This window comes from Tympanuchus pallidicinctus, unplaced genomic scaffold, assembly GCF_026119805.1.
Source record: "Tympanuchus pallidicinctus isolate F22 unplaced genomic scaffold, pur_lepc_1.0 scaffold21, whole genome shotgun sequence".
In the NCBI taxonomy this organism is placed as follows: Eukaryota; Metazoa; Chordata; class Aves; order Galliformes; family Phasianidae; genus Tympanuchus; species Tympanuchus pallidicinctus.
The window spans coordinates 11648474-11670658 of NW_026294733.1; the positions used below are offsets into that span (position 1 = coordinate 11648474).

Below are 22185 nucleotides of genomic sequence, written 5' to 3' on the forward strand. Positions count from 1 at the left end.
CAGCAAGAGCACTTCATTCAGTGCTGTTTCCTCAGAAACATCAGCACACAGAAGTATTCACAGCTGTAAACAGTCAGGTAGGTATGCACACTGCTCACCCAGGCCTAAAATGACAAGAGAACTTCCTGTATTTGAGCATCAATAGAGGCCCCAGCATCATTTCTCGAAAACGTAAATGGCAACAACAAAATGAAGCCTAACGAACCATTTTCAGGTTATGAGACTAGATGCACATCATAAAAACAAAAAAAAAGTCAAAAGGAGCTGGGACACCTATGGTCTATGGAGATAAAACCAAAGTAAAGGAAACTCTTCCATCTCTATAGTGAAATAAGAAAAGAAAGTGAAGAACAGCAATGGAAACAGCTCCATCAGTCCTACAGTTAAGAACATACATCACAGTCTTCTCTGCTACACTGAGGCCCAGTTTAGACACTGAGAACAACGAAGGCAAAATATAAACATGGGGTCATTAAAGTTCTGTTAAGTCTCATACTACACATCAAGCACATGTGCTATTGGCAACACATCCAACCCTGCCAGCAGTGCAAAGTGTAAGGCACACAGAACTAAAGGAACTGTAAGTTAAGCTCCTTACCAAGGGCCTCTCTCTGAATTAAATGCTTCTGAGAACCTGAGAGTCATTTCCTTTGACCTTGACCTTTCTTTTTTCCCCATATACAAAATTCTGTCGCCAGCTGAATGAGATCGAGTCAAGTGACTTCCAACCATGCTTCACTTCCAAATGTAAAAGCAGCGGCTGTTAATGGGACACCTTTGCATGAAATAAATGCCTGTGTATGTACAGATGAATACGAAGAAACTACATCACAAGATTGCAAGGATGGATAAGTGAGGTTTCACACAGGAATTACAAACCATTCTACCTAGGAAGCATCTTTCCACGTACAGGGCTTTGTGCAAAAGCTCCATTCTCAGAGGACTCAGGTTGTCTCCAACAACAGGACACCAGTGCCACTGCATCAGTGGCACAGACGCTGGCACCAGGTGTGAAATTAAACCACTGCCCTGACAAAATCAGGCTGACCCAGCCATTTCCCAGGCTCTACATCACCATTTCACTCTCCAATCAGGATGCACAGCCTTTGCTTTCACCATCAGAGCTATGCAGCATTTGGCTCTATGTCAGCCACCAGCAAGAGCACTTCATTCAGTGACATTTCACTGGAAGATAAGGGTAGCAAAGTGTTGCTTGACAGCTGTAAAGATTCAAGGCACGTGTGGAAATGGCTCCCTCTTTTCCACATCCATAAGTGATATTACAATCTTTAAGAGGTTTTCAGCCACATTGAGGTCCACTTTCAGACCTTGGAAATGAACAAGCCAAAACCTACAGCAGTGGTGGACATTATTATTACTGAAGAAACATCCTTTTTAGATCTGTCCAGATGTTATGCGACAAGAAATTGAGGGGAAGAACCTGTAAAACAGCTGTTGCCACAGAATACTTCAGTTAGCAAAGACACAGCAAAGACCCCCAACTCCACTTTCATAGGTCAAAGGTAAAAGACTAGGGATCAGTAAAGCCACATCCTCTTTTTCCTCCACAAGCCTTTCCCACACATCACACCAAAGCCATTCACAGACACAGCTGTTATGACTGAAGACGATTGCATTTCACCTTCACAACAGGCAGGCATCACATAAGGACCAGCTGCCCAGCCTATTTCTTGAACTCTTGCACAAAAATCAAAGCACAGAAGGATAGAAAGACATTTCCTTGCTTAACACATCATGATGCATCAGCAGAAACCTTCTGAACAGAATAAAGGAGAAGCAGCTACGTTATACACGGAATCATTAAGAGGCAATCCTGCAGTCTTAAGAGATCTTCCCATCTTTAGAGGATATCAGAAAGAACCAGACTCTTATGGTCTATACATGTAAATAGAAGTAAAGCAAACTCCTGTATCTCCACTTTACAGAGTCTTTCATCGGAGTCTTTATAGAGATCTTTCATCCATCCAACGCTTAGGAAACAATGAATGTAGAAGAGCAACAGCAATGCTGATAATAAAATTCAACTGCTACCTCCAACAGGAAAATAAAGTTTGGATCAACTTTCACTGTATCAAAACCAGACTCATGAAAATTGCTTCAACAAATGAACTTTCAAAGGTAACAAGCAGTATCCCCACAGTCCCATCCGACGAGTGAGGCGGTTCATTTGCTGCTGTAGATTGGGGTGGACAAGGACATGGAACAAGCTGTAAAGTGGCAGCCAAAGCGCAAACGCTTCCCTGCTCACAGTAAAAACATTTCAACACGTTCTGCAGTTGCAACCCATCTGAAACAACGAGTCTTTGACTCACTATGTGTGAATTAGGAGCAAAATTCTGTGTGAATTCAGGAAGAAAAGTGGGGAGTGGAAAGGCATTGTGAGAGTCAAAGCCCTGATAGCACCCAGACTTGGAAAGATATCAGCCACATGGAGGCCCCAGTATCAGTCCTTCAAGACACATACTGAAACAACATAAAGCCTAATGAAATGAAGAAACAAAACCACAGAAAAAGAAAGAAATAAGATATCTACAATCTGCACGTGTGAAATAAAAGTAGATTGAGCTCCATAATACCCACCCTGTCATCACGACACGAGGTCATTATTTCATATATCCAAGTGTTAGAAAATGAGAAAAGAGATCGGACAACGCCAGTGGTAACGCTGCTAGTAAAATGGAATCTCAGATGGTAAAGGAAAGCATGCTGTATCAGTGCCAAAAGTAGAGCATCCCCTTGCTCAAATTTCACGCTTTCGCACATTGGTAACTCAATAACCAAAGGTGTGACTTGCAAAAAGCATCTCAACTAACCAGCTCTTTAAATGACAACCCTATTGATCCTGTATTCCCACCCAAAGAGTAACTCCATCATTTGGTGCTGTGGACAGAGCTGTCAAGGAGAAGGAACGAGCTGTAGATGGTAAAGAATGCACAGAATAATTCGGACAAATTCAAAAGGTGAAGACAACACAACAACTGTGATAAACTCAATAACACTTAGCTTCTATAATTGTAAAATGAGACCGGTGTGAACATAAGAACCTCCAGATCTTCCATCTCTATGAAGACTATGCAGAAAAAAAAATGTCTGGATTCGGCAACATGGCTGTTGCTACTATAGCATATGGCTGCTAGCAAAGGCAGAGCCAACTCCCACCTTGATAGGCCAAAGAGAAAAACTGGGAATCATTGTGGATGTTGAGAAAGGACCAACTGACCAGCTCATTTATCTAAGATGTGCATATAAAGCTGAGGATGGATGGACAGAAAGACGTCTTGTTCAACACATCATGGTGTAGAAACATAACAGCAGGGGCATCTTCAGTTTTACACAGAGTCATCAAGATGCTGTTTCAGGACTGAGATGAAAGAATCCTGAAGATGCCATGCAAATAAAATCATTCATGCAGAGGCTCGTGAACGAGATGCCCTTGCTCAAAAGTCATTGTGCAAATGCGTGCCAATTCATTTCCACTCAGCATGTACGCTCTCAGCAAGTAAGGTTTTAGTTACAAAGGTCTATAAGCAACATAAACTTATCGACTTTGTACTTAAAGCACAGGCTTCATAGGACACATACAATGGGGAACGTGTACCAGAGGAACTGGGAAGTTCCTCTAATCCTCTGAGTATTTCAGCCAATAAGGAAAGGAGGAAGGGAAGAGTGATTGGGAAGTTAGGATAAAAAGGAACCAAAGTCTGGTGCTTACAGAGCACCACAGAGGTATGCCCCACTACACTCTTCTTCTCACCAAATAAAGAGCGCTGAAGGCTCTCCTCTGTTTCCTTTGGGACAAAGATAATTGAGAAAGTCTATTCGAGCAACATTTTCCCTACAAGGACAATCTCACACGACTCAATAAGCACACAGCCTATCAGGAAAACAGCAGACCCTGAAAACCATTAAAAGTATTATTCAGAACCTCTCATGTTAACAGAAGAACGGGTTTTATGTGGCAGGTGAAAAGATGTGTAATAGAAAGAATGAAAGACAGAAAGCCTCGGTAGAGCAAAATGCAGCCGAAAGCACACTCACAACTCTCAAATTCCACCCCAGCATCAGTGCTGACAACAGAGCCTGGGTCTGCGTCCCCTCAGCAAAGGGCATCACACAGAATCTGCTGCAAGACAGAGCTCTGAGTCCGGAGAACAGAAAACTCCACAGGGAGAAAGAGCAGAGAGGGAAAAGAAAAGAGAAGGAAGGAGAGAAGTGCTGAGAGATGAGGTGCATTCAGAGAAATACATGCGTATGTGTTCTTCACACAGCACTGTCATGGATTTTCATTCGTTAACTGGAGCACAGCACTCCATGCTGCAGGCGTCAGCGTGCAAGGATACAGAACAAACTGTATGGTGACAGTGAAAGTGCAAACACATCTCACGTGGCAATAAGAACAGCTCCACACGGCTTCAAGTATCGCACTGTCTCTGAAGGCGCACAGTGGAAAGTGAAAGAACGCTGAAAATTAGAGGCGTTAACACCAAACTTCTGAGCAGATGAGGACAGAAGGGAGGAAAGGAGAAATGTGGTAACAGGGAGAGTCAAAGACACGGCGAGAGGCGAGCGGGGAGGAAGGGAGTTGGGAGCCGCCACAGTCGCAGCACTCACTGAGTGAGGGCATCAGCCTCAGTGCCACAGTGGGCGGCAGCGTCCTTGTTTTCATCTTTTGTGAATTGTTAACAAGACATCAAGACATATGGCACTGGGTGTGAAGGAAACCAAAGCCATCAGAGACATGAATGCAGGCGCACACGCAGGTGTAATATGGCAGCACTAAGTCAGCTATGGCCCTAGGTCAGTGTCTGCAGGGAACATCTGCTCCCACAACACTCTCCTGCTCTTCTTTGGCTTCAGCATCACAGAAGTCAGTGCCTACAGCTGCATTCCATCTCCTGCCCTTCTCAGGCCTGCTCTACATACGCGCTGTTTGCCTGATACTCCACATGGCGGAAACAACGCTGCCTCTGACGACAAAGAAACCAGGATCGCAGCAGAAACAGTTGCAGGCATTGGCACCAGATGGGAAAGGAAATCCAGACAAGAAGGTTTGCTTTCAGGAGGCCAGACAGAGCTTCCTTACCCCAACAACTTTGCAAACTCTCCGCCAAGCTCTCACGCACTGCACTCCAAACTCTCTCGCATTTCCAGCACCACGGACAGCAGCCACATTCCTGCACTTCTGTCGGACAATTCTGCAGCATTTCATTCACTGCCATCGTTTGGAAGCACAAATACACCCAAGCCTCAGCCTTGACCGCTTCACACAATCACAGCACGGAAACAACTCCCTCATTTCTGCAATTCTGATGGACCTGACAATCTTCTAAGGTTGAGCAGAGAGATAAAAAAGGAACACAGCAGAGTTTCCCACACATCTCCACCATTCCACACCCGCTCTGACTCTCCCAAAGTACCCAGCTGAGTGGCTGACGTGAACAAGGCACGTGTACATATCACACGTTGGTCAGAAATGGAAAACATAAACCATCAACATCCAAGAAATGCAGACCAGAACATGAGAAAATCACAATGAAGGAAACGTACATTACAGGGATACAGGATATTAGAGATGGATAAATGAGCTTCCACATTGCCATCTTATCTCATTCTAGCTGTAAAGAACTGTTCCACATACAACTTTGATGAACAACTCCTTTCAGACCAATGAGGAATGTACTGGAAACAGCACAGAGCTTTGCACCAGCTATGAAACCAAAATGAAACCTTCTCAAAACCACACTGAATACTGACTTGTTAGGTTCGACATCAGCCTCTCACCTTCTTCTCTCAACATTCACAAACGTCAGCTGCATCATCAACCATTTCAGCATTTGGCAATAAGTTGACCATGAACAATACTTCATTCAGCACTGTTTTACAGAAACCGAAGAATGTAAAACTATTCCTACTGACATGTACAGAAACATCTTCACAATGGGGCATTTATTAATGATATTCTAGTCTTGCAAGAGTAATTAACTACACCGAGATCCGCCTTTAGCACTGGAAAGGAAACAAGGCAATAATGTTCCATCTACCAAAGTGATAAACAGCACAGTCACTGTAGAGACATCGCTCCTGGATCTCTCCAAACACTATGGAACTGGACACTGGAGTGATACAACTCTAACACGGCAAATGCCATAGAAGCCAAAGATACACCCAGATCTACTGTTATCAGGTCATCAGGACATTGATAAAAGGCTGAGAAAGTGCAAAACACATCCCCCGTTTTCCTCACAAGCCATTCACACACGCTATCTCACATCAGTTCGCAAAGACAACACGCTGTAAAAACTGTTTGATTGTGGTAACAGGCAAAGAGGTATCGACAAAGAACCGTTTGCTCATTTGTATTCATCGAGCACATTGACCAAACCCACCACTTGAAATGAAAAGGGCATTCCGAAACAGAATTCCCAATTAAAAATAAAGCCATTCTACAGGCAGAGAACGAAACAACCTCTGGACGCATAGGGGATGGCAGGATCAAAAGCCTGGGCAAGCTGGGGAGGTCAGGAGTAAAAGTGTGTTGAGTTTAGGGACGTGAAAAGGAGACCTTGCACTGCCAACAGCCGCGCCACTAAAGGAAGCCTCGAGAGGGGAGACGAAACACGAAAGTGGGGAAAGTCAAATCGTGAAAGTGAGGGGAATGGGGAGGGAGGGAATGGGGAGCCGCCGGGGGCCACCTCTAACGAACCGTTTTAAGTAACGAGTGTCGATAGGGTCATCCAACAAGGGAGAGGAAAAGGAAAACGCGACAGGGTAAAGAGGCAACGCATCGAGACAGAGGCGAGAGGGAAGGGAGGCAGTGTGGAGGCGGCGCGGTGGCAGCACTCACCGTGAGGGCGTCGGGCTCGGCGGCGCGGTGCGCGGCAGCGTCTTCCCCGCGCGGCGGCGCGGCCTCGTCGGGCGGCGGCCGGGCCGGGAGCGTGTCGCAGCAGCTGCCGCCCGCGCAGCGCGGCTGGCTCTTGCGCGAGTCGGCGGTGAGCGACACGTCGTGCGAGTAGGAGCGCAGGAAGGCGCGGACGCCGTCGATGCCCACGAAGTGCGAGGCCGGCACGCCGCGCCACGCGCCGCCGGCCGAAGGCGCCGCGGGCGGCCGCGAAAGCCGCCGGCGCCGCAGGCGCAGCGCCAGCAGCAGCAGCAGCGAGGCCACCAAGAGGCACGACACGGCCGCCACGGCCAGCACCAGCCAGCGCGTCAGGCCGAGCGCGGGCTCGGCCGGCGCCGCCGCGCTGCCCAGCTCCGACAGCAGCTCGGCCACGCTCTCGGCCAGCACCACCGTCAGCGTGGCCGTGGCCGACAGCGCCGGCCGGCCCCGGTCCTTCACCACCACCACCAGGCTGTGCCGGGCCGCGTCGCGGGCCAGCGGCGAGCGCGCCGTGCGCACCTCGCCGCTGTGCAGCCCCACGCGGAACAGCCCCGGCTCCGTCGCCTTGGCCAGCTCGTACGACAGCCACGCGTTCTGCCCCGCGTCCGCGTCCACCGCCACCACCTTGGCCACCAGCGCGCCGGGCTCCGCCGACCGCGGCGCCAGCTCCACGCCCGCCCAGCTCCACGCGCCCGCACCCGAGCCCGCACCCGCACCCGGCACCGCCGCCGCCGGCGGGTACAGCACCTGCGGCGCGTTGTCGTTCTCGTCCGCGATCAGCAGCCGCACCGACACGTTGCTGCTCAGCGGCGGCGAGCCGCCGTCCTCCGCCCGCACCCACAGCTCCACCTCGCGCACCTCCTCGTAGTCGAACGAGCGCAGCGCGTACAGCGCGCCCGTCTCCGCCTGCACCGACACGTACGACGACAGCGGCGCGCCCCGCACACGCCCCTCCCGCAGCCCGTAGCGCACGCGCGCGTTCTGACCCCAGTCCGCGTCCCACGCGCGCACCGTCAGCACCAGCGCGCCCTCCGCGTTGTTCTCCGCCACACGGGCGCTGTAGCGCGCCTCCGCGAACACCGGCGCGTTGTCGTTCACGTCCAGCACCCGCAGCGCCAGCACCGCGCCGCTCCGCAGCGCCGGCGACCCGCCGTCCGCCGCCCGCACCGTCACGTTGTACTCCGACGCCCGCTCGCGGTCCAGCTCCCGCGCCGTCACCACGCTGTAGTAGTCGTCCAGCGCCCGCTCCAGACGGAACGGCACGCTCTCGCTCAGGCTGCACCGCACCTCCCCGTTCGCGCCCGAGTCGCGGTCCTGCACGTGCAACAGCGCCACCACCGTCCCCGGCGCCGCGTCCTCCGAGATCTCGCTCAGCGCCGAACGCACCCAAATCTCGGGCGCGTTGTCGTTCACGTCCGTCACCGAGATCGACACCTTCGCCGTGTCGAAAAGTCCTCCGCCATCTCGTGCCTGTAACTCCAATTCATAGGAGTTCCATTCCTCGAAGTCCAGATTCCGCACCAGCCTGATTTCTCCCGTCTCAGGGTCTAGCTGGAAGATCTTCGACGCTGTTTCCGTGGCTATCTTTAAAGTATACTTCACGTCCCCGTTTATTCCGTCGTCGGGGTCGGTGGCGGTGACGCTGAGCAGCGTGGAGCCCACGGGCACGTCCTCGGCCACTCGCACCGTGTACACCGCCTGGCTGAACGCGGGCGCGTTGTCGTTGGCGTCCAGCACAGCCACGCGGATGCGCGCCGTGCCCGTCCGCGACGGATCGCCGCCGTCGCTCGCCCTCAGCAGCAGCTCGTGAAACGCCGCCTCCTCCCGGTCCAGCGCCTTCGCCAGCACCAGCTCGGGACGCTTCTCGCCGTCGCCTCCCGCCTGCACCGACAGCGAGAAGTGCTCGTCGCCGCTCAGCGCGTAGCTCTGCAGGGAATTCGCACCCACGTCCGGGTCGTGAGCGACAGGGAGGGGAAATTTGGACCCTACAACTGTCATCTCGCTCATTTCTTCCTTCACTTGGACTTCCTCGAAGCTGGGCGTGTTGTCATTAATGTCCGTGATTTCGACTTCGATTGCATAAACCTTCATCTCGCCCTCCACGATCAGCTCACAGCGCAGCACGCATTTCTCCTGCAAACGGCACAGCTGCTCCCTGTCGATCCTCTCGGCCGTCACCAAGTGGCCGCTGCTCGCATGCAGAGCGAAATACTGCGTCCTGCCTTGGGACACCACGCGGGCGCCGCGCCCGCCGAGCGCCGCCGGCTCCAGCGCCAGCTCCTCGGCCACGTCGCCCACGAACGAGCCCTTGGGCAGCTCCTCGGGCACCGAGTAGCGCAGCTGCCCCCACGCCGCCTCCCACGCCGCCAACAACACGCACCACAGCAGCGCCCGCTGCCTCCGGCACCACCGCCCTTCTCTCGCCGCGCACATCTCCCGCACGGACCCGCCGCCACCTCACGATCGCTGCTTCTGCGTCGCTCCGACTTCTGATTCCTCTTCTCTCTTTCCTTCCTCTGCGGCTCCGGCTCCGGCTCGGCGTCCGCTGCCGACCGCTCCCGCCGCCCCTCCGCCTCGCTGCAGCACCGCTCCGCACCAAGGGGCCGCTCGCAGCCGCCCGGACGCCGACACAGCCAGCGAGCGAGCGAGCGAGCCGGGCCGCAGCGGGCGGGGCTGCCTGCAGCGCTCCGCTCCTTCCTCTCCTCCGCGGTGAACAGCGGCGCCCGCAGCCGACGCCCGGCACTGCACGCACGCCTCCACCGAGCAACGCCGCTGCCTCTGCCGCCGCAACCGCCGACACCGCACAACCGCCGCGCTCTCAATTCCTTAATATTGCTGGCATTTCGATGCCTGCAGTCATTCTCTTCTTGCTGATCGCTGTGTAGTCCTTTCTGTTATTCATGTTGCTCATGTTCTGTCAGACAGCAGGGCTCCTCTCTGCATCTTTCTTTCTGCTGTTTTGGATGTGTTGTCCTCTTGCATTGCAGCTCTATGTTCATGACTCTCATCTCATTATTGCTTAAGAACCCTCTCCACCAATTTCATAATGTTCCCCGCTTTTCTTTTCTTCCACTCATTCTCGTCTCCATTGCGATGCCATACTGTTCTGTTGAAGTACTCCTTACACAGGGGTGGCAGAGAGTTCCTCTACAGTCCCTTACTTCTTACTCAGAGCAAGGAGAATCTTCGTGGTTTATTCCATCTCCTTACACTTCTGAGTCTTAACCCGTTTCTGCACAAGGACAATCTCACTGGGGACATCCACAGATTGTTCTTCAGTCGCACTCCAATGTAACGTTCCAAAGTTTTCCACACGCCCTTAATAATCTGAGCATTGCATACATTCATCTCTTCAGTTGTTTGCATGTCACTTGCCTTTAAAAACCACCACACCTTCTCCATCTCACACGGGAAAGGGATTTCATGAGCCATGGTCACTGCAGAGTGCAACAAAAAGCGGAGTTCCCAATCCAAACGATTCCTCCCTGCCATGGTGCAGGAGCCAGCAGCTCCCCTCAGCCCTCCCCATCAGTCTGTAACGTTCTTGAGTAGCCAGCGTGCCACAGGAAGATCAGAGGTGATGGCCATCTTCAATGCTTGGTTACATTACGTTGTCTTCAGCTTCTTTGAACAAGTGTAGAAGAGCATTGCTGTGACCTCCAAAACCTTTCTAATTCTAACTCGGAAGAGTTCTGAGAACGATGAGTTTTGTTCTGTTCTGTTTTGTCTTGTTTTCAGTACCAGCATCTCCACCATGAACCCCACTGATTCTTCTTGCAATCATTCCACAACTCACTGCTACGTTCAGTTGTGCTTTCTGTTCTTCTTCCCATGCCTGCAGCCTAAAATGAGCCCTTCCCATGTGTCCATAACACACCGTGAAGGGAACGTCCCCTGCACATTAACCAGTGCAGAATGAAGACAAGTTCCCAATCCACGTGCTTCCTCCTTGTCGGGTGAGATGAGGAGCCAGGCATTGCCCTGAGCCCTCTGAGGTGGCAGGCCCTGTGCCTCCAGTCCTTCAAGAAATGAGAACAACCCACAAGAGGTGGCCACAAGCACTGCAGACAAGTCCGTTCCACTTCTCCACACACCAAGCATGCCACGGGGCTTCCAGAGGTCATCCATGTCTGTAATGTTTGATGAGCTTTTGCCATCTTTTGTTTACAAGAATGGGTAGAAGAGCACGGCTGTGTTCTGCAAAACTCCTTCCTGCAAACCAGTAGCTCAGTCATGTCAAATACTTCTGATTCTAATCATAAAGAAACAGCAGGCCCATAGGAAGGGTGCAATTAGTGTGTAGTTTCATTGACACAACTTTGCCTTTAAATGAGAACTCAGAAGTCATTGAAAATTCAAGCAGCATCTCCATGTATCATGCTTTTACAGCCAGTGGATTGGTTGAAGGCTTGTACAAAGAACTTTGTCATTTATGATCGGCACAGCACTGAAAAAAAGGTGTTCAGTGAAATAAGCACTAATTTTGACACAGTACAACAAACACAAACACAGTGCAGGCAAATCCACTGCTGACCCACCAAACCTCTACTCCAAGGGCAGCCTTCACACTCCTGTACTGCCTGTGATCTCTAGGTCTGTGTTGCAAGAATAATAATCCCCAGCCTTTGAAAGCTAAGACATGTACAAGGGAGCATCTATCCTAAAGTGACAGAGAAGTATTTTCTGCCATTCCTTGTCTGGGCAGGCTGCACCCACCTGATCCCTGTTTGCACACTTGCAGACATGGAACAGCTGACAACTCCAGCCTTCGTTTCGTTTCTAAGGAATTTCTAAGAAAAGTATCTACCTGTGCATTGGAAGGGAACACCAAGGCACTGGGTGTGAAGGAAACCAAAGCCATCAGAGACATGAATGCAGGCGCACACGCAGGTGTAATATGGCAGCACTAAGTCAGCTATGGCCCTAGGTCAGTGTCTGCAGGGAACATCTGCTCCCACAACACTCTCCTGCTCTTCTTTGGCTTCAGCATCACAGAAGTCAGTGCCTACAGCTGCATTCTATCTCCTGCCCTTCTCAGGCCTGCTCTACATACGCGCTGTTTGCCTGATACTCCACATGGGGGAAACAATGCTGCCTCTGACGGCAAAGAAACCAGGATCGCAGCAGAAACAGTTGCAGGCATTGGCACCAGATGGGAAAGGAAATCCAGACAAGAAGGTTTGCTTTCAGGAGGCCAGACAGAGCTTCCTTACCCCAACAACTTTGCAAACTCTCCGCCAAGCTCTCACGCACTGCACTCCAAACTCTCTCACATTTCCAGCACCACGGACAGCAGCCACATTCCTGCACTTCTGTCGGACAATTCTGCAGCATTTCATTCACTGCCATCGTTTGGAAGCACAAATACACCCAAGCCTCAGCCTTGACCGCTTCACACAATCACAGCACGGAAACAACTCCCTCATTTCTGCAATTCTGATGGACCTGACAATCTTCTAAGGTTGAGCAGAGAGATAAAAAAGGAACACAGCAGAGTTTCCCACACATCTCCACCATTCCACACCCGCTCTGACTCTCCCAAAGTACCCAGCTGAGTGGCTGACGTGAACAAGGCACGTGTACATATCACATATCACTAAATAAAAACAAATCAACAAACAAACAACAAAAATCCATCTCTGTTTCTGCTGCTCTTTCGAATTGAAGATATTTACATGAATATAAGGAAATTCTGTCATCAGTCAAGCAGCACAAAGAAACATTCAAAGAGAAATGAGGCTGAGAAACTCCTCAAAGAGGAATAATGCTCGTCCCTGTTGGTGCTAAAAATTCATCTCACAACTTCTGGAATTCAACCAGTTTTTAAGCTGCAGGTAAGGCCCTAAACCCTTCCCCTACACTACACAGCAGAGGATTGCATTTTAGGCCACTTCTCAGAAAGATTCCAACTCTCCTGTTCATCTCCTATGAATTTGAATGGTGAAAAGGACTTAACAGAGGAACTTCTTCAAATGATGTCAGGAAACCACAGAACCACAGAATCATACAATTGCTCAGGTTCAGAAAGGCCTTCAAGATCACCAAGCTCAAGTTCAACCTTACCTACCAACTCTCACTACACAAACAATGAGGGATTCAGCCTCAGTTTCATCACACAAAACATTCTGTCTTTATCAGCTTGTTGAGACTTGCCCAAGGAAAATCAAGAGTTTCTGCAGTACAGCTTTGTCATATCCAAAAGCACATGCTCTGCCCAGAACATGGGAAACAGGAAACACAGCAACCCTGCAAAGAAGGCCTATAACCAGAAGCAGAGCTATGAAGAAACTCCACATCACCATGTCACATCTAGATACACCAGAGACTTCACACAACATTTATAAGCCATGAGAAATATTCATCAACATCCAAGAGACAGACAGAAATTCTGGAGGATTACCATTATGATACAAGATAATGAAACTGCAGAAAAAAACCAAAAAGGTGCATTGCATACATACTACAGGTCTTGACACCAAGTGTGACATCACACCACTGTCCACACAACAGCACTGCCGACCCACCTGCTGTCCACATTCAAATCCAGCCACTCACCATCCTGGCTCTGCATTCCTTGCTCTGCAGTTACAACATTTTCGTGCACCACAAATACATCCAACACGAAGCGCTCCGTCAGCTCCCAGCAAAAGCACAGCATTCACTGACAGTTGAAGGAAAGTGAGGGGCATCCTGACAGCTGTAAACCTTCAAGTCAGGTCATACAGACTGTTGAGGCCTCTCTTCCACACTGTGCACTGGTATAAACTTTGACAAGAGACAAGTTAAACTGACCAGTGGAGCTGTTACGTACCACTATGCTGATCTGATTCTTCAAATTCATCAAACGCGATTCGACATGAAGTCAGAGTGAAGATCCACAAGCTGGCTCTTATCATACAAATTACCTTCTAGCATAGTCTGCTCCGTTCCTCTGAAGTCAGCATTCAAATAATGCCCTCTCCTCCACAAGTTCTTCACATGGAACAGCCTCAAGCCATTCCCAAATAATGCTCCAGTGATTGTCTTCAGTGTTTGCTGATAACAGCTTCACGGGACCAGTAGTTCAGCCTGTTTCTCTACTACATGTACAAAGAGCATGACAGGGGTGCATCCAAGGACATTCTCTCCCTCAACATATCGTCATGCAGAGAGGATGAGAAGAGTTTAAATGGAAAACAGAAACTAGATATATTGTCATTCACCTCCTGTTTCAAGACCATCACACCCAACACACCCAGCACATGTGCTATTGGGAAGTTATTCAAACCTGCCAGCAACGCAAACAGTAAGGAGGAAGTCAAAGCCAATGCATGGTTGGAAGCACACAGAAATAAAGAAACCACAAGTTGAAGTCTCTCCTTATGGGCCAATTTTGGAAGTTGATTCTTCTCAGAATCTACAAGACGTGCTCTTAACTCTTCTGCTTTCTATTGCCTCGTTAACACAATCCTGTCCACAGCTGACCAAGATCTCGTGAAAGGAAGAAGGAATTTCCTGTAATACAACAGCACTCTCATTTCCCAGTGTAACAGCATTGGCGAGAAACAGAAATCGTGAACAACAACCATTCAGGAAGTACAGGGCTGAGAACATGAAAATCACAGTGAAGGAAATGTACATCACAGGGATACAGGAAATTAGAGGTGGATAAATGAGCTTTCACATTGCCATCATATCTCATTCTAGCTGTAAAGATCTGTTCCACACACAACTTTGATGAACAACTCATTTCCAGGCAGCCATTGTTGCCTCTAATGACAGACAAAGGAGGAATGTACTGGAAACAGCACAGAGCTTTGCACCAGCTATGAAACCAAAATGAAACCTTCTCAAAACCACACTGAATACTGACTTGTTAGGTTCGACATCAGCCTCTCACCTTCTTCTCTCAACATTCACAAACGTCAGCTGCATCATCAACCATTTCAGCATTTGGCAATAAGTTGACCATGGACAACACTTCATCCAGCACTGCTTTACAGATACCGAAGAATGTAAAACTATTCCTACCGACATGTACAGAAACATCTTCACAACGGGGCATTTATTAATGATATTCTAGTCTTGCAAGAGTAATTAACTACACCGAGATCCACCTTTAGCACTGGAAAGGAAACAAGGCAATAATGTTCCATCTACCAAAGTGATAAACAGCACAGTCACTGTAGAGACATCGCTCCTTGATCTCTCCAAACACTATGGAACTGGACACTGGAGTGATACAACTCTAACACGGCAAATGCCATAGAAGCTGTTAGCAAAGATACACCCAGATCTGCTGATATCAGGTCATCAGGACATTGATAAAAGGCTGAGAAAGTGCAAAACACATCCCCCGTTTTCCTCACAAGCCATTCACACACGTTATCTTACATCAGTTCGCAAAGACAACACGCTGTAAACACTGTGTTTGATTGTGGTAACAGGAAAGAGGTATCGACAAAGAACCGTTTCCTCACCTGCATTCATCAAGCACATTGACCAAACCCACCACTTGAAATGAAAAGGGCATTCCGAAACAGAATTCCCAATTAAAAATAAAGCCATTCTACAGGCAGAGAACGAAACAACCTCTGGACGCATAGGGGATGGCAGGATCAAAAGCCTGGGCAAGCTGGGGAGGTCAGGAGTAAAAGTGTGTTGAGTTTAGGGACGTGAAAAGGAGACCTTGCACTGCCAACAGCCGCGCCACTAAAGGAAGCCTCGAGAGGGGAGACGAAAAAGGAAAGAGGGGAAAGTCAAATCGTGAAAGTGAGGGGAATGGGGAGGGAGGGACTGGGGAGCCGCCGGGGGCCACCTCTAACGAACCGTTTTAAGTAACGAGTGCCGACAGGGTCATCCAACAAGGGAGAGGAAAAGGAAAACGCGACAGGGTAAAGAGGCAACATCCCGAGAGAGAGGCGAGAGGGAAGGAGGCAGTGTGGAGGCGGCGCGGTGGCAGCACTCACCGTGAGGGCGTCGGGCTCGGCGGCGCGGTGCGCGGCAGCGTCTTCCCCGCGCGGCGGCGCGGCCTCGTCGGGCGGCGGCCGGGCCGGGAGCGTGTCGCAGCAGCTGCCGCCCGCGCAGCGCGGCTGGCTCTTGCGCGAGTCGGCGGTGAGCGACACGTCGTGCGAGTAGGAGCGCAGGAAGGCGCGGACGCCGTCGATGCCCACGAAGTGCGAGGCCGGCACGCCGCGCCACGCGCCGCCGGCCGAAGGCGCCGCGGGCGGCCGCGAAAGCCGCCGGCGCCGCAGGCGCAGCGCCAGCAGCAGCAGCAGCGAGGCCACCAAGAGGCACGACACGGCCGCCACGGCCAGCACCAGCCAGCGCGTCAGGCCGAGCGCGGGCTCGGCCGGCGCCGCCGCGCTGCCCAGCTCCGACAGCAGCTCGGCCACGCTCTCGGCCAGCACCACCGTCAGCGTGGCCGTGGCCGACAGCGCCGGCCGGCCCCGGTCCTTCACCACCACCACCAGGCTGTGCCGGGCCGCGTCGCGGGCCAGCGGCGAGCGCGCCGTGCGCACCTCGCCGCTGTGCAGCCCCACGCGGAACAGCCCCGGCTCCGTCGCCTTGGCCAGCTCGTACGACAGCCACGCGTTCTGCCCCGCGTCCGCGTCCACCGCCACCACCTTGGCCACCAGCGCGCCGGGCTCCGCCGACCGCGGCGCCAGCTCCACGCCCGCCCAGCTCCACGCGCCCGCACCCGAGCCCGAGCCCGCACCCGCGCCCGGCATCGCCGCCGCCGGCGGGTACAGCACCTGCGGCGCGTTGTCGTTCTCGTCCGCGATCAGCAGCCGCACCGACACGTTGCTGCTCAGCGGCGGCGAGCCGCCGTCCTCCGCCCGCACCCACAGCTCCACCTCGCGCACCTCCTCGTAGTCGAACGAGCGCAGCGCGTACAGCGCGCCCGTCTCCGCCTGCACCGACACGTACGACGACAGCGGCGCGCCCCGCACACGCCCCTCCCGCAGCCCGTAGCGCACGCGCGCGTTCTGACCCCAGTCCGCGTCCCACGCGCGCACCGTCAGCACCAGCGCGCCCTCCGCGTTGTTCTCCGCCACACGGGCGCTGTAGCGCGCCTCCGCGAACACCGGCGCGTTGTCGTTCACGTCCAGCACCCGCAGCGCCAGCACCGCGCCGCTCCGCAGCGCCGGCGACCCGCCGTCCGCCGCCCGCACCGTCACGTTGTACTCCGACGCCCGCTCGCGGTCCAGCTCCCGCGCCGTCACCACGCTGTAGTAGTCGTCCAGCGCCCGCTCCAGACGGAACGGCACGCTCTCGCTCAGGCTGCACCGCACCTCCCCGTTCGCGCCCGAGTCGCGGTCCTGCACGTGCAACAGCGCCACCACCGTCCCCGGCGCCGCGTCCTCCGAGATCTCGCTCAGCGCCGAACGCACCCAAATCTCGGGCGCGTTGTCGTTCACGTCCGTCACCGAGATCGACACTCTTGCCTTGTCAGAAAGGCCACCGCCATCTTGCGCCTGCACGAGCAGCTCGTATGAATCTTCTTCTTCGAATTCCAGGTTCTTAACCAGCCTGATGGCTCCTGTATCGGGGTCCAGATGAAAAACTTCGGAGGCAGTGTCTATGCCTTTCTTTATCGAATATTTCACATCGCCATTCGTAGCATCGTCGGGGTCGGTGGCGGTGACGCTGAGCAGCGTGGAGCCCACGGGCACGTCCTCGGCCACTCGCACCGTGTACACCGCCTGGCTGAACGCGGGCGCGTTGTCGTTGGCGTCCAGCACAGCCACGCGGATGCGCGCCGTGCCCGTCCGCGACGGATCGCCGCCGTCGCTCGCCCTCAGCAGCAGCTCGTGAAACGCCGCCTCCTCCCGGTCCAGCGCCTTCGCCAGCACCAGCTCGGGAATCTTTTCGCCGTCGCCTCCCGCCTGCACCGACAGCGAGAAGTGCTCGTCGCCGCTCAGCGCGTAGCTCTGCAGGGAATTCGAACCCACGTCCTGATCGTGAGCCGCAGATAGAAGAAACCTGGACCCTACAACTGTCATCTCGCTCATTCTCAGAACCATTTCTTCCTCTCTGAAGGTGGGTGCGTTGTCATTGATATCCGTGATTTCGACTTCGATTGCATAAACCTTCATCTCGCCCTCCACGATCAGCTCACAGCGCAGCACGCATTTCTCCTGCAAACGGCACAGCTGCTCCCTGTCGATCCTCTCGGCCGTCACCAAGTGGCCGCTGCTCGCATGCAGAGCGAAATACTGCGTCCTGCCTTGGGACACCACGCGGGCGCCGCGCCCGCCCAGCGCCGCCGGCTCCAGCGCCAGCTCCTCGGCCACGTCGCCCACGAACGAGCCCTTGGGCAGCTCCTCGGGCACCGAGTAGCGCAGCTGCCCCCACGCCGCCTCCCACGCCGCCAACAACACGCACCACAGCAGCGCCCGCTGCCTCCGGCACCACCGCCCTTCTCTCGCCGCGCACATCTCCCGCACGGACCCGCCGCCACCTCACGATCGCTGCTTCTGCGTCGCTCCGACTTCTGATTCCTCTTCTCTCTTTCCTTCCTCTGCGGCTCCGGCTCGGCGTCCGCTGCCGACCGCTCCCGCCGCCCCTCCGCCTCGCTGCAGCACCGCTCCGCACCAAGGGGCCGCTCGCAGCCGCCCGGACGCCGACACAGCCAGCGAGCGAGCGAGCGAGCCGGGCCGCAGCGGGCGGGGCTGCCTGCAGCGCTCCGCTCCTTCCTCTCCTCCGCGGTGAACAGCGGCGCCCGCAGCCGACGCCCGGCACTGCACGCACGCCTCCACCGAGCAACGCCGCTGCCTCTGCCGCCGCAACCGCCGACACCGCACAACCGCCGCGCTCTCAATTCCTTAATATTGCTGGCATTTCGATGCCTGCAGTCATTCTCTTCTTGCTGATCGCTGTGTAGTCCTTTCTGTTATTCATGTTGCTCATGTTCTGTCAGACAGCAGGGCTCCTCTCTGCATCTTTCTTTCTGCTGTTTTGGATGTGTTGTCCTCTTGCATTGCAGCTCTATGTTCATGACTCTCATCTCATTATTGCTTAAGAACCCTCTCCACCAATTTCATAATGTTCCCCGCTTTTCTTTTCTTCCACTCATTCTCGTCTCCATTGCGATGCCATACTGTTCTGTTGAAGGTGCTCCTTACACAGGGCTGGCAGAGAGTTCCTCTACAGTCCCTTACTTCTTACTCAGAGCAAGGAGAATCTTCGTGGTTTCTTCCATCTCCTTACACTTCTGAGTCTTAACCCGTTTCTGCACAAGGACAATCTCACTGGGGACATCCACAGATTGTTCTTGCAGTCGCACTCCAATGTAACGTTCCAAAGTTTTCCACACGCCCTTAATAATCTGAGCATTGCATACATTCATCTCTTCAGTTGTTTGCATGTCACCTGCCTTTAGAAAACCACCACACCTTCTCCATCTCACACGGGAAAGGGATTTCATGAGCCATGGTCACTGCAGAGTGCAACAAAAAGCGGAGTTCCCAATCCAAACGATTCCTCCCTGCCATGGTGCAGGAGCCAGCAGCTCCCCTCAGCCCTCCCCATCAGTCTGTAACGTTCTCGAGTAGCCAGCGTGCCACAGGAAGATCAGAGGTGATGGCCATCTTCAATGCTTGGTTACATTACGCTTCAGCTTCTTTGAACAAGTGTAGAAGAGCATTGCTGTGACCTCCAAAACCTTTCTAATTCTAACTCGGAAGAGTTCTGAGAACGATGAGTTTTGTTCTGTTCTGTTTTGTCTTGTTTTCAGTACCAGCATCTCCACCATGAACCCCACTGATTCTTCTTGCAATCATTCCACAACTCACTGCTACGTTCAGTTGTGCTTTCTGTTCTTCTTCCCATGCCTGCAGCCTAAAATGAGCCCTTCCCATGTGTCCATAACACACCGTGAAGGGAACGTCCCCTGCACATTAATCAGTGCAGAATGAAGACAAGTTCCCAATCCACGTACTTCCTCCTTGTCGGGTGAGATGAGGAGCCAGGCATTGCCCTGAGCCCTCTGAGGTGGCAGGCCCTGTGCCTCCAGTCCTTCAAGAAGTGAGAACAACCCACAAGAAGTGGCCACAAGGCTGGCAAACAATTCTGTACCACTTCTCCATAGAACTAGCATGCCGTAGGACTTTGAGAGGTCTTCTGTGTATGTAATACTTTATGATCTTTCACATCGTCTTGATTACAACAACTGGTAGAAGAGTGTGGTTGTGCTCTCCTGGTTGCCCTTCCTGCAAACCAGTAGCTCAGTCATGTCAAATACTTCTGATTCTAATTACAAAGAAACAGCAGGCCCATGGCAGGGGACTACTGCACTGTGCAGTTTCATTGACACAACTTTGCCTTAAAATGAGCACTCAGAAGTCAATGAAAGTTCAAGCTGCATCTTCATGTATCATGCTTTTACAGCCAGTGGATTGGTTGAAGGCTTGTACAAAAAAAGGTTGTCATTTATGATCGCCACTGCACTGATAGGAAGGGGCTCAGAGGAATAGGCACTGACTTGGACACAACATGAGCAATCCAAACATGGTACAGCCAAATACACTGCTGACCCATCAATCCTCCTGATTCTTGATGCTTGATGCTCTTGTACTGCCTGTGATCTCTAGATCATAAGAAGAACAACCGTTAGCCCACGGAATGCTAAGATGTAGAAGGGAGCACCGACACAAAAGTGACAGAGAAATAATTCCAGCCATTCTTTGTGTTGGCTGTCTGCAGTCATCAGACCTTTCTACTATGTTTGCACACCATACCTCAGATGAAAACACCGCCACACTTGGTGTGAAGGAAATCTTGTCCATCCTAGACATGCATCCAGCTGTACATGCAGGTGAAATTTGACAGCACTACATGGGATCTGGCATGGGGCTAGATCAGTGTTTGCAGGGAACATCTGATCCCACAGCAATCTTCCACTCCTCTTTGCCTTCAACGTCACAGAAGTCAGTGCCTCCAGTTGCATTCTTTCTCCTTCACTTCTCAGGCCTGTTCTACACAGGCAAAGGCAAGGTTCTGGTGGAACCAAAGCTGCCTCTGAGGACAAAGAAACCAGGATCATAGCAGAAATAGTCGCAGGCATCGGTACCAGATGTGAAAGGAAATTCAGACAAGAAGGTTGGCTTTCAAGAAGCCAGGCAGAACCTCCTTAACACAACAGTTTTCCAAACTCCAAGCCAGCCTGCCACACACAGCACTCCCAAGTCTCTGGCTCTGTCAGCATCATGGGCACCATCCACATTCCTACTCTTACGTCACACAGCACCAGGAGCATTTCAGCCACTGCACTGTGTTGGAAGAGAAATAGACACAAGTTTTATCCTTGACAGCTCTACACTTTCCAAGCATGGAAACGACTCCCTCATTTCCAGAATTGCAATGGACATTCCAATCTTCTAAGGTTTACATCGGCAGCAGGGAAATAAAAACGGAGCAGAGCAAAGAGCTGCCTGCACATCTCTGGAATTCTACACTAGCTCTGATTCTCCCCAAATACCCTCCTAGTGGCTGACATATGAACATGAACATATGAAACATTAATGACCAAAATCAAACAGAAACAGCACACACCAATTTGGTGCTTTTTTCAATTCAACACCTGCACATGGGTATAAAGCCAGGAAATGCTGTCATCAGTCAAGCAACACATGGAAGCATTCAAAAAGAAACTTGGTTGAGGAATTCCTTAAGATGAAATAATGGCCATCCTTGTGGACACTAAAACTCAATCGCACAACATCTGGAATCCAATCGGTTTTGAAGCTGCAAGTAGGGTCCTAAACTCCCATAAACTACAAGCTGGAGGATTTCACTTTAGCAAAAAGTCACCACTTCTCAGAAGGAATACAACTCTCCTGCTCATTTCTCATGACTATGAAAAAGAGTTGATATGAGAACTACCTCAAATTATTTCAGGAAAACATACAATCAGAACTGCTCAGGTTGGAAAAGCCCTACAAAATCAAGTCCAGCCTCTACCTAAACAGACTTCCCTAACTCTTAACACCTCAAACCGTGAGGGATTCAGTCTCAGCGTCCCACATAACATTCTGTCATCTTGTCTTTGTTGACACTTGCACAAGGAAAGCCAGGAGGTTTCACCACACAGCCTTATCATTTCCAAACGCATCTGCTCTGTCCAGAGCATAGGAAACGTGCTACACTGCCTCCCTAGGAAGAAGGCCTATAAACAGAATTCCAACTAGGAAGAAACTCTACATCACGATGTCACATTTAGATACGCAAGATTTATAAGCTAAAAGATATATGCAATATCGTTCATTTTACAGAGAGAAATTTTATCATCAGAGGATTACCATTAT

The 22185-nt window shown here is 51.9% G+C and overlaps 1 protein-coding gene across 26 annotated transcripts in view; it reads right to left on the minus strand.

Annotated features, from left to right (window-relative positions):
• LOC128081397 (protocadherin gamma-A4-like) overlaps positions 1 to 22185 on the minus strand; it is a 179201-nt gene that overhangs the window by 39880 nt on the left and 117136 nt on the right. Inside the window, exon 3 of one of the 26 annotated variants that reach the window (XM_052684589.1) lies at positions 17272 to 17381. The exons of 23 other annotated variants lie outside the window; for them this stretch is intronic. In XM_052684589.1, the coding sequence (XP_052540549.1) occupies positions 17272 to 17381 (110 nt within the window). Of the gene's footprint in view, positions 1 to 7909; positions 8375 to 17271; positions 17871 to 22185 lie in introns of all 26 variants that reach the window. 2 more of the 26 variants (XM_052684590.1, XM_052684587.1) reach the window with 2 other exon arrangements.